General features: G+C 46.8%; 1 protein-coding gene across 5 annotated transcripts in view; it reads right to left on the bottom strand.

Moving 5' to 3' along the window:
* Positions 1-13,327, bottom strand: part of GNB1 (G protein subunit beta 1) — a 119,195-nt gene that overhangs the window by 18,265 nt on the left and 87,603 nt on the right. For all 5 annotated transcript variants that reach the window (XM_025397989.1, XM_025397985.1, XM_025397964.1 and 2 more), the window contains 2 exons: positions 7,553-7,616; positions 5,177-5,339 (listed from right to left, as the gene is read on the bottom strand). In XM_025397989.1, coding sequence (XP_025253774.1) covers positions 5,177-5,339; positions 7,553-7,616 — 227 coding nt within the window. The remainder of the gene's footprint in view (positions 1-5,176; positions 5,340-7,552; positions 7,617-13,327) is intronic.

Below are 13,327 nucleotides of genomic sequence, written 5' to 3' on the forward strand. Positions count from 1 at the left end.
ACAAAGAAGAAAGCCACAGAAAGGGAGTCCCAGACTACACACACAGCTGACCAGATATCCGACCCCTGAGGTGCACAGGCATGCAGCCCAGCCAGCGCAGAAAAGCTGAACAGAGGTTTCTGCTGCAGCCACACAAGACAGACAGAGACAGACTGCCTGATAAAACGAACCTAAACATCAGTTAATTCTGGAGAACGTAACCGGACACAAAGTCTCTATGACACAATATTTACAATGTCTAGAATACAATTTGAAATTACTACATGTACTAAAAAATAGCAACATGTCACTCAGACTCCAGAGGAGAGATCCACAAGGACCAACGTCAGGAAAACGAGATGCTGAGATCAGCAAACAAGAACTCCAAAGGCAGCTCTTAAACTCTCCTTGTGGATGCAAAATAAAACATGCTATTATACAAGAACAGGGAATCTCAGCAGGAAAAGGAAACATTTCTAAATAAAAGCAACAGAAATTCCAGAACTGCAGAAGAAACATCTGACATAAAGAATCTGCTGGGCCGGGCGCGGTGGCTCAAGCCTGTAATCCCAGCACTTTGGGAGGCCGAGGCGGGCGGATCACGAGGTCAGGAGATCGAGACCATCCTGGCTAACATGGTGAAACCCCGTCTCTACTAAAAAAATACAAAAAACTAGCCGGGCGCGGTGGCGGGCGCCTGTAGTCCCAGCTACTCGGAGGCTGAGGCAGGAGAATGGCCTGAACCTGGGAGGCGGAGCTTGCAGTGAGCCGAGATCGCGCCACTGCACTCCAGCCTGGGTGACACAGTGCGAGACTCCGTCTCAAAAAAAAAAAAAAAAAAAAAAAAAAAAAAAAAAAAAAAAGAATCTGCTGGAGAGCCTTAGTTTATCAGAGGTAACAAGGACATGAACTTGAATGGAAATAAAAAGGTTTAAGCAAGTGAGTGGCGCTAACAACAACAAAAAGGAGCACATCTGAAGTGGGAAAGTGAGAACAAGCCGCAGCCCCCAGAGCCTCGGGGACAGCACAAACGCATGTGTTACTGCAGCACAGAGGGGCAGGGACTAAGGACACAGGATGCTTTGAAGACATGGTCTAAAACTTCCCAAATTTGGTGAAAGACAAACTTATAGATTCAAGATGCCAAAGCACAATAAATGCAAAGAAAATCACATCGAGGCACCTACATGCAAACTGCTAAAACCCAAAACAAATCTTTAGATTGCTAAAAAAAGAAAAATAAATGAAAAAAAGAGTTAACCCATAATTCTAGATATCTAGCAAAAATACCCTTCAAGAATAAAGGCAAAATAGAAATCTTAGGGAAATGAACACTAAGGGCTTTTGCCAGCAGCAGACCTGAGACCTGCACTAACCATGACTTGTTCTGGGTAGGGCTTTCGGCCGACAGGACGCCCGCAGAAGGCGCCTCTGCAGGAGAGCGGGAAGGGCACTGGACACAGAAGCTCTCTCCGGAGGGCAGAGTAGATTTATTTCATACTTTTCTCTCTGAGACGGAGTCTCACTCTGTCACCCAGGCTGGAGTACAGTGGCGTGATCTCAGCTCACTGCAACCTCCGCCTCCCAGGTTCAAGCGATTCTCCTGCTTCAGCCTACAGAGCAGCTGGGACTACAAGTGCGTGCCACCATGCTCGGCTACTTTTTGTATTTTTAGTAGACACAGGGTTTTGCCATGTTGGCCAGGCTGATCTCAAACTCCTGGCCTCAGGTGATCTGCCTGCCTTGGCCTTGCAAACTGTTGGGATTACAGGCGTGAGCCACCGTGCCCGGCCTACTTCATGCTTTTCATATTTTTTTTTTTTTTTTGAGACGGAGTCTCGCTCTGTCGCCCAGGCTGGAGTGCAGTGGCCGGATCTCAGCTCACTGCAAGCTCCGCCTCACATCATTCTCCTGCCTCAGCCTCCTGAGTAGCTGGGACTACAGGCGCCCGCCACCTCGCCCGACTAGTTTTTTGTATTTTTAGGTAGAGACGGGGTTTCACCGTGTTAGCCAGGATGGTCTCGATCTCCTGACCTCGTGATCTGCCCATCTCCTCGGCCTCCCAAAGTGCTGGGATTACAGGCTTGAGCCACCGTGCTCGGCCTACTTTTCATATTTATTCACATTATAAGACCCCTAATTTCTCAAGAATGTTTCAAGTAAAGAATACAACAATGCATCAAGGGGCTAGTAACACACACAGGTGTGATGCATATGAAAACCACACCAAGAGTGAGGAAGGGCAGACAGGAGGCCCGTATGTGGCTGCGAGCTCCTTACATTTCCTATCAACTAGTACCACGGTAACTAGAGGACCGCGAGACACTGCGAATGTACACTATAATCCCTAAAGACACCACTAAGACATCAGGCAAAATGGTTTACCTACAAAGCCCACAAAGTAAAACAGATTTTTTAAAAAAATCAAGTAACCCAGGCCAGGCGTGGTGGCTCACACCTGTAATCAAATAACTCAAAGGAAGGTAGGAAAGGAACAACCAAAATACAAAAATGAAGGGACAAAAAGGTGACAAAGTAGCAGAGCTACAATAGGAAATACAAATGTGCAAAAGCATATTCCAAAGGCAGGCAGAAAAAACCAAGACCCAACAATTATGTGAAGTCTATAACCGACTATTTTCAAAGACACAGTTAAGCTGAAAGGACCCTCACGAAGGCAGGGCTGGCTACATTAGTATCAGAAAAAGTAGCGGTTCCCAACAAAGAGCATTATGAGCAAGAAAGAACAGTTCATCATGATAGCAGGGTCACAGGGTCAATTAGTCACAAAGAGACGACAAACGTAAAGGCATCTACTAAAAGAGTTCAAGGTATCTGAAGCATATATTGACAGAATTAACAGGAGAATTAGAAAATCCATAATCATTTTAACAGCCCTGCATGAACATTTCATAGAAAGATACAGAAGATTTGAACATGCCAAAAATCTTGCTCTAATTAACATGTATGTAGAAAATCAGGCCCAGGGCCGGGCGCGGTGGCTCACGCCTGTAATCCCAGCACTTTGGGAGACCGAGGCGGGCGGATCACGAGGTCAGGAGATTGAGACCATCCTGGCTAACACGGTGAAACCCTGTCTCTACTAAAAATACAAAAAATTAGCCGGATGCGGTGGTGGGCGCCTGTAGTCCCAGCTACTCGGGAGGCTGAGGCAGGAGAATGGCGTGAAGCCGGGAGGTGGAGCTTGCAGTGAGCCGAGATCGCGCCACTGCACTCCAGCCTGGGCGACAGAGCGAGACTCTGTCTCAAAAAAAAAAAAAGAAAATCAGGCCCAGATACAACAAACACACACATCATTCCCATGTGCACACAGCGCAGACACCATGACAAGACCATCAGCTCCATTAAAAATAAGCCTCAAATGTCAAAGGACTGAAATGATACAGAGTGTGTCTTAAAGCACAATGGCATCTAATTAGAAATCAATGATAACTAAGAAAACTTCAGATATATAAAAATTATACATCTAAATAACCCATAAGTCAAATAAGCACTCACAAGGATATTAAAAAATTTCACATCGAATGATAATTAAAAGACAATATAGGCTGGCAGTGGTGGCTCAAGCCTGCAATCTCAGCACTTTGGGAGGCCAAGGCGGGCGGATCACTTGAGGTCAGGAGTTCGAGACCAGCCTGACCAACATGGCAAAATCCTGTCTCTACTAAAAATACAAAAATTGGCCAGGCGTTGTGGTGCACATCTGTAATCTACTCGGGAGGCTGAGGCAGGAGAATCGCTTGAACCCAGGGGGTGGAGGTTTCAGTGAGCTGAGATCACACCACTGCACTCCAGCCTGGGTGACAGAGGAGGACTCCATCTTAAAAAAAAAAAAAGACAATATTAAAAATATGTGTGTGATGCAGCTAAAGCCATGCTTAGAGGGAAATTTAAAAATTTAAGTGATTGTATCTGAAAAGGAAGCAAACCAGTGGCCTACAAATCTACTTTAGGCAGCTGGAAAATTAAGAAGAACGCAACTCCAAAGTAAGCAGAAGGCAGGAAAGAACCAAGAACAGAAATCAACAATAGCAGCATATCTTTCAAAGGACAAGGTTATACTTGTAATCTGGCCAAAATTAACTTATTTATCAGACTGCTTAATAGGCGTCAAAAGCAGTACTAGTGACTCCATGAACTGATTTCTTTGGCTGCATGTGAAGTGGGCGGAGTGTTACCAAAAAGTACTGGGGCCATAACATTTCTGAGAACAGATAATACAGCCAGAGAGGTAAAATATATTAGAATAGAACATCCTCTTTCAGCAAATGTATGCCTTTCATGATGAATTAGTGTCACAAGTAAACAAAATCTTGGTGAGATAATAGACTACCTAGCACTTACAGCCACAGGGCTCTATTCTGCCTCATTTGCACAGACAGGGTCTCACTTTCACCCAGCCTGGAGTGCAGTAGTGCAATCATAGCTCCCTGCAGCCTCAACCACCCAGGCTTGAGCCATCCTCCCGAGGAGCTGGGACCACAGGTGTGCGCCACTGTGTGTGGCTAAGTTTTTCCTTTTTTGTAGAGAAGGGGTCTAAGTTTTGTTGTCCCAGCTGGTCTCAAACTCCTGGCTCCAAGCTATTCTCCTACCTTGGACTCCCAGAATGTTGTAATTACAGGCACGAGCCACCATGTCCAGCGCAAATCCACAGGTTTCGTACTGGTAAAGGCACATCAGGCCTGTTTTTAGTTTCATTTTCAGAAGACTTCTGGCCATTACTGTGACTTTTATTTGAACCAGTCTCATTAATAATGATTGATAACGCCGGGTGCAGTGGCTGACGCCTATAATCCCGGCACTTTGGAAGGCTAAGGAAGGCGGATCATGAGGTCAGGAGTTCAAAACCAGCCTGGCTAACACGGTGAAACCCCATCTCTACTAAAAATGCAAAAAGAAATTAGACGGGCGTGGTGGCAGGTGCCTGTAGTCCCAGCTACTCAGGAGGCTGAGGCAGGAGAATGGCGTTAACCCGGGAGGCAGAGCTTGCACTGAGCCAAGATCATGCCAATACACTCTAGCCTGGGCGAAAGAGCAAGACTCCACCTCAAAGACAAAAATAATAATAATAATAATTAATTAATAAATGACTGATAAAAGGTGAATATCCAAAGCATATAATGTACTCCAGCGAAACAGCTTGTGTCACTTGAAGGTTATGAACAAGGATGGGTACCTGTGTGTCCTGCCAGCTCACGACTCACGCGCACGTTCCCCTCACGAGTTTTCAGATTGTAAATGGAGCAAATGTTATCCAGGCCACCGCAGGCCACATAGTTCCCAGAAGGGGCGTATGCACAGGTCATGACCCAGGAGGAGCGCAGAGGGATGGCGTGGACCTAATGACAGAAACACAGATGATGCAAACACCTTTATGTTCAAAAACAACACTGACGCTAGGATTATCTCATCTCCAACTTTCATTGCATAGGAGGTAACAGAACAAAATAAGAGCCAAAATTATCTAGAGAGTAATTCCCATGAGTGGCCACTCAGGTGAAGCCTATTAATGAGAAGTCCAGTGCTGCACATGGGATTCAAATTCAATCCACACAATCCAGTTTTACTAAAGTCACGACTTATGATTAGGTGGGGACTTAACAGTAGTGCTGCCTACTCATCAAAACTACTTTATTAGGCGGGGTGCGGTCATTCACACCAGTAATCCCAGCACTTTGGGAGGCTAAATTGGGCAGATCACCTGAAGTCAGGAGTTCAAAACCAGCCTAGCCAACATGATGAAACCCCGTCTCTACTAAATATAACAAAATTAGCCGGGCATGATGGCGCATGCCTGTAGTCCCAGCTATTCAGGTGGCTGAGGCAGGAGAATCAATTGAACCTGGGAGGCAGAGGTTGCAGTGAGCTGAGATCATGTCACTGCACTCCAGCCTGGGCAACAGAGCGAGACTCCGTCTCACAAGAAAACAAACAGGCCGGGCGCGGTGACTCACACCTGTAATCCTAGCACTTTGGGAGGCTGAGGCGGGTGGATCACCTGAGGTCAGGAATTTGAGACCAGCCTGGCCTCAAATTGGTGAAACCCCATCTGTGCTAAAATACAAAAATTAGCTGGGTATGGTGGTGGGCGCTTGTAATCCCAGCTACTCAAGGAGGCTGAAGCAGGAGAGTTGCTTGAACCAGGGAGGTGGAGGCTGCAGTGAGCAGAGATCACGCCATTGCACTCCAGCCAGGGCGATAAGAGGAACACTCTGTCTCAAAAAAACAAACAAACAAAAAAACCCCCAAAAAACCCATATATATTAGAAGGAAAACACTGCATTACCCTGTCAAATGGCTATGAACTTATTTGAAAACAAAACTTTTTTTTTTTCTTTTGAGATGGGAGTTTTGCTCTTGTTGCCCAGGTTTGAGTGCAGTGGCGCAATCTAGGCTCACTTGCAACTTCTGCCTCCCGGGTTCAAGTGATTCTCCTGCTTCAGCCCCCTGAGTAGCTGGGATTACAGGCGCCTGCCACCACACCTGGCTAATTTTTTGTATTTTTAGTAGAGAATGAGGTTTCACCATGTTGGCTAGGCTGGTCTCAAACTACTGACCTCAGGTGATCCACCTGCTTCAGCCTCCCAAGTGCTGGAATTACAGGTGTGAGCCACCGCACCCAGCCGAAAACAAAATATTTTTACGGAATAACCAAAATGGACATTCCTATAATCTATCCTGCCACATCTCTCCCAGTGTGTTAGCTCTGCTGTAATGAATGTAACCATTTATACACATTTAGTATTCTTTAGTAAACTGAATAACATCTTTTACGTATATGTTTGGACCAATGACAATACTTTTTTTTTTTTTGAGACGGAGTCTCACTCTGTCGCCCAGGCTGGAGGAGTGCAATGGCACCATCTCAGCTCACTGCAAGCTCCGCCTCCCAGGTTCACGCCGTTCTCCTGCCTCAGCCTCCCAAGTAGCTGGGACTACAGGCACCCGCCACCGTGCCCGGCTAATTTGTTGTACTTTTGGTAAAGACAGGGTTTCACTTTGTTAGCCAGGATGGTCTCAATCTACTGACCTTGTGATCTGCCTGCCTCAGCCTCCCAAAGTGCTGGGATTACAGGCATAAGCCACCATGCCCAGCCAACAATACTTTTTATTCAAAACAGTACAATTTGGATTAAGTCTTGAAAATAACATACATTACACTTTAAAGTATGATGATCTCTCCTAAAAAACTAATAATTAAATGAAAAGTGATACTTCTGCACTCTATAAATAAAACATGAAACTTCCCAGACTCTGCTAAAACTGGAATTGAGGTCTCCTGGAAACACAGAAGGTCCTTAGCTCCCATCGGCTCAGTAAGGAGATAACGGAAAATAGCACAACAGCACCTGGTTCAGAGGAAGAAACTGTCACAGGTGCTGGCATGTGACTCAGCTTGTGTCTCACCTGCACAACCTCACTACTAACAAACAGAGCTTGCCGTTACTGCCTTCCCTATCTTGTTTTATGTGATTTAACAAAAAAGACTCCAGAGCTTAAAATACTGTTTCCTAGGTGGGTTTTCCAAGGAAGGGAATTTTCCAGTCCCTACCTTGTTGGTGGTGTAGCTGTCCCAGATGATAAGTTTACCATCCTGCGAGGCACTGACGAGAAGCCTGGAGGGACAGACAAAAGCAAACCTATCAGTACCACATAACACAGAAAGTGTACAAGGGCAACAGACTAAAACCCAGACTCTGGTGACTTAAGTGCTTCTATGTTACATGTGCTTCAGACAAAGCCACTTATTTATAAGAAAAAAAATCTCTGGTCGGGCACAGTGGCTCACGCCTGTAATCCCAACACTTTGGAAGGCCGAGGCAGGCAGATCACGTGAAGTCAGGAGTTCAAGACCAGCCTCGCCAACATGGCAAAACCCTGTCTCTACTAAAAATACAAAAATTAGCTGGGTACGGTAGTGCGCGCCTGTAATCCCAGCTACTCGGGAAGCTGAGGCAGAAGAATTGCTGGAACCTAGGAGGCGGAGGTTACAATGAGACAAAATCATGCCACTGGACTCCAGCCTGGGCAACAGAGCAAGGCTCTGTTTCAAAAAAGACAGACAGACAGACAGAAAGACAAGACAGAAAGAAAGACGGGAGGAAGGGATGAAGAGGAAGAGGAGAGGAGAGGAGGAAGGAAAGGAAGGCTCTAAATGTCAGACCAACTTTAAAAGCATGAACAAAAACACTGTTACAGACCACAGTTGAGAGTGGAGAGTGCACGGCCCCCAACTGAATGCAGGCCACATCACCCCTGGCACCCATTCCCTTTGTCAGCTGAGACAGGCTGACATCATTTCATAAGTGCTTCTGTTTGGTTTCATTACAAATCAAATTAGAGGCTCATGTCTTTAATCCCAACACTGGGAGGCCAAGGTAGGCGGATCACAGGAGTTTGAGACCAGCATGGCTAGCATGGTAAAATCCCATCTCCACTACAAAAATACAAAAACATAGCTTGGTATGGTAGTGCATGCCTGTAATCCCAGCTAGTCAGGAGGGTGAGGTGGCAGAACTGCTTGAACCCAGGAGGCGGAGGTTGCAGTAAGCCAAGATTGCACCACTGCACACTAGCCTGGGCAACAGAGCGAGACCCTGACTGGAAAAAACAAAAACAAAAACAAAACAAATAAACGAAAAAACAAACCACGTTTAAGACATTCCAAATTCATGAAACATTTCTCACCAAAATACCCCATGAAATTTCCCAAACTGAGCTAAAATTGGAATCAAGGTCTCCTAGAAACCAAAGGAGGCACTCCCTCCTCACCTGCTTGGTAAACAACAGCACCACTGCGCCTGGTCCGGCAGCAGAGACCAGGAACTATCACAAATTTTTTCTTTTTTTTTTTTGAGATGGAGTCTTGCTCTGTTGCCCAGGCTGGAGTGCAGTGGCACCATCTCAGCTCACTGCAAGCTCTGCCTCACGGGTTCCCACCATTCTCCTGCCTCAGCCTTCCGAGTAGCTGGGACTACAGGTGCCCACCACCTTGCACAGCTAAAATTTTTTGTATTTTTAGTAGAGACGGGGTCTCACCATGTTAGCCAGGATGGTATTGATCTCCTGACTTCATGATCTGCTCACCTCAGCTTCCCAAAGTACTGGGATTATAGGCATGAGCCACCACGCCTGGCCTTTTTTGTTTTTGTTTTTGTTTTGAGACGGCTTCTCGCTCTGTCGCCCGGGCTGGAGCGTGATCTGGGCTCACTACAAGCTCCGCCTCCCGGGTTCACGCCATTCTCCTGCCTCAGCCTCCTGAGTAGCTGGGACTACAGGCGCCCGCCACCTCCCGGCTAGTTTTTTGTATTTTTTTTAGTAGAGACTGGGTTTCACCGTGTTAGCCAGGATGGTCTCGATCTCCTGACCTCGTGATCCGCCCGTCTCGGCCTCCCAAAGTGCTGCGATTACAGGCTTGAGCCACCGCGCCCGGCGTGTTTTTGTTTTTGAGACGGAGTTTTGCTCTTGTTGCCCAGGCTGGAGTGCAATGGCGCGTCGGCTAACCACAACCTCCACTTCCTGGGTTCAAGCAATTCTCCTGCCTCAGTCTCCAAAGTAGCTGGGATTACAGGCATGTGCCACCACGGCCAGCTAATTTTGTATTTTTAGTAGAGACGGGGATTCTCCATGTTGGTCAGGCTGGTCTCTAACTCCTGACCTCAGGTGACCCGCCCACCTCAGCCTCCAAAGTGCTGGTATTACAAGTGTTGAGCCACTGCGCCCAACCATGTATTTTTTCATAATTATTTCCTTGTTCTGGCAACTGTGCTCAGTTTGGAATCCACGTGTTGAAAAGGAGCTCCATACTACAAAGGAAAATACGAATAACGAGCAAAAGAATTTCACCTTAGCAGGCGAGTAAGGTGGATGAAAGTAACTCCTGGGAACCACAGCTGCTCATGAGAGGTCCTAAGGAACTCTGCAGCATAGAATGCTGTTTTCAATGAAGAGCAAGAGGGTTCTACTGTTTGACGCAGAGATATCTGTCAGTGCGGTAAATGACGGTATAAGGATTTTTACTTTTAAGGATTTTTTTTTTTTTTTTTTTTTGAGACTGAGTCTGGCTCTGCCGCCCAGGCTGGAGTGCAGTGGCTGGATCTCAGCTCACTGCAAGCTCCGCCTCCCGGGTTTAGGCCATTCTCCTGCCTCAGCCTCCGGAGTAGCTGGGACCACAGGTGCCCGCCACCTCGCCCGGCTAGTTTTTTGTATTTTTTAGTAGAGACGGGGTTTCACCGTGTTAGCCAGGATGGTCTCGATCTCCTGACCTTGTGATCCGCCCGTCTCGGCCTCCCAAAGTGCTGGGATTACAGGCTTGAGCCACCGCGCCCGGCTTAAGGATTTTATCAAATGAGGGTTTTGTTTTTGTTTTTGTTTTTTTGAGACAGGGTCTCCCTCTGTCACTCAGGCTGGAGTGCACTGGCGTGATCTCAGCTCACTGCAAACTCTATCTCCTGGGTTCAAGTGATTCTCATGCCTCAGTCTCCCAAGTAGCTGGGATTACAGGCACGTGCCACCACGCCTGGCCAATTTTTGTATTTTCAGTAGAGATGGGCTTTCCCCATGTTAGCCAGGCTGGTCTCCAACTCCTGGCCTCAAGTGATCCGCCTGCCTTGGCCTCCCAAAATGTTGGGATTACAGGCGTAAGCCACGGTGCCTCAAAACGCAGGTTTTAACTATTTCAGCTGTGAACATATGTGACTTCTTAAAGCTGACCCAAAGCTGGAGTAACGCTCTCTCAAGTTTTGTTGATAACTGAGACTTTCAATATCAAACTAGATGTTTTGATACACTAAGTACTAACTTTACAAAGGTGTCAATGAGTTTAACAAATGAAAGCCTTTTCACCTGCAGTTTATTACAAAATTTATCACAGAACTAAAAACTAAGTGTAGGCTCCCATCCTATTATTTTTCAGATGCAATTATTATTATTATTATTATTATTATATTTTGAGACAGAGTCTCACTCTGTCACTCAGGCTGGAGCAACATGGCACAATCTCAGCTCACTTCAACCTCTGCCTCCCAGGTTGAAGCAATTCTCGTGCGTCAGCCTTCCCAGTAGCTGGAATTACAGATGTGCACCACCATGCCTGGCTAACTTTTTGTATTTTTAGTAGAGACAGGGTTTTGCCATGCTAGTCTCGAACTCCTGAGCTCAGGCAATCTGCCCACCTCAGCCAGGATTACAGGCGTGAGCCACTGCACCCAGCCTTCAGATGCTTTTTTTTTTTTTTTTTTTTTTGAGACGGAGTCTCGCTCTGTCACCCAGGCTGGAGTGCAGTGGCGCGATCTCAGCTCACTGCAAGCTCCGCCTCCCGGGTTCCCGCCATTCTCCTGCCTCAGCCTCCCGAGTAGCCGGGACTACAGGCGCCCGCCACCTCGCCCGGCTAGTTTTTTTTTGTATTTTTTAGTAGAGACGGGGTTTCACCGTGTTAGCCAGGATGGTCTCGATCTCCTGACCTCGTGATCCGCCCGTCTCGGCCTCCCAAAGTGCTGGGATTACAGGCTTGAGCCACCGCGCCCGGCCAGATGCAATTCTTAAAGCAAACTTCTCAATCCAGGTTGTCATCAACATATTAAACACTGAAAATTATTTCTATGTAATGGTATAAGGTTCCCTCTCTAGCTCTATTTCTGCCCAGCCCTTCTGAGACTTTCTGTTGAGTATCAGAGCTGATCTAAAGCAGCTCATCCTCCTAGATTAGGAGGATCACCTTTACAGAGGTCTCCCGGTCAGAGAGCTTAATAACTGCTGACTTCCAGAGGGATTAGGGACATGTAAGCTGTCGACTGATCCTCCAGAAGGTGAGAGAAGACATGCCTCCTAGTCCCGGATTAGAGAGCTGTTGGAGAGCTGGGTTCACGTTGCCTGCCAGTGCCTTTACCTACTCAACAATCAATTATCTGAGGTGCCACTCACCTAGAACATAGAGGCGAGAGCCAGGAAGCAAGCTAAATGGCTCCAGGACCCTGAAAGTAGCTGTCAAAAATCAAAACACCTAACGCCCTTCATTTTACTCAAAGGAGGGAGGGTGGTGGCTCATGTCTGTAACCCCAGCACTTTGGGAAGCTGAGATAAGAGATCGGTAAAGTCTAGGAGTTTGAGACCAACACGGGCAACATAGGGAGACCCGGTCTCTACAAAAAATATTTTTAAAAAACCAGCTGGGCACGGTAATGTGCACCTGTGGTACCAGCTACTCAGGAGGCTGAGGCAGGATTGCTTGAGCACCACAGTTCAAGACTGCAGTGAGCTAGGATCGCACCACTGCATTCTAGCATGGACAACAGAGTGAGACCCAGTCTCAAAAAAAAAAAAAAAAAAAAGTCACCTTTTAGTACAAATAAATATATTGATAAACATATTACAAATGTACATCTGATACGTTAATACATACATACATAACAAGTAGTCATTGTGGGCCTCACCTCGCATGTAGTTTTTTTTGTATGTTTTTTTTTTTTGAGACAGAGCCTCACTCTGTCACCCAGGCTGGAGTGCAGTGGTGCAATCTTGGCTCACTGCAACCTCTGCCTCCTGGATTCAAGCAATTCTCCTGCCTCAGCCTCCTGAGTAGTTGGGATTACAGGTGCCCACCACCAACCCAGTTAACTTTTGTACTTTTGGTAGAGACGGGGTTTTACCACGTTGGCCAGGCTGGTCTCAAACTCCTGACCTCAGGTGATCCACTCGCCTCAGTCTCCCAAAGTGCTGGGATTACAAGCGTGAACCACGGTGCCTGGCCTTTCATGTAGCTTTGTGTTCTGTTTTGCTTTTTGAGACAGAGTCTCGATCCGTCACCCAGGCGGGAGTGCAATGTGTGCACGCACGCACGCGTGTGTGTTTATATATCTATATCTATATCTATATCTATATATTTTGAGACAGAGTCTCACTCTGTTGCCCAGGCTGGAGTGCAATGGTGCAATCTTGGTTCACTGCAACCTCCACCTCCTGAGTTCAAGCGATTCTCCCACCTCAGCCTCTTGAGTAGCTGAAACTACAGGCGTTCGCCACCACACCTGGCTAATTTTTGTATTTTCAGAAGAGATGGGGTTATACCATGTTGGCCAGGCTGGTCTCAAACTTCTGAACTCAAGGGATCCACCTGAGTTGGCCTCCCAAAGTGCTGGGATTACAGGTGTGAGCCACTGCGTCTAGCCTCACGTAGTTTTGAAAGACAAACTAGGCCGGGCACGGTGGCTCACACCTGTAATCCCAGCACTTTGGGAGGCCGAGGCAGGCAGATCACGAAGTCAGGAGATCGAGACCATCCTGGCTAACAATGAAACCCTGTCTCTACTAAAAATACAACAAAAAAAAT

This window comes from Theropithecus gelada, chromosome 1 (assembly GCF_003255815.1).
Source record: "Theropithecus gelada isolate Dixy chromosome 1, Tgel_1.0, whole genome shotgun sequence".
Taxonomy (NCBI): Eukaryota; Metazoa; Chordata; class Mammalia; order Primates; family Cercopithecidae; genus Theropithecus; species Theropithecus gelada.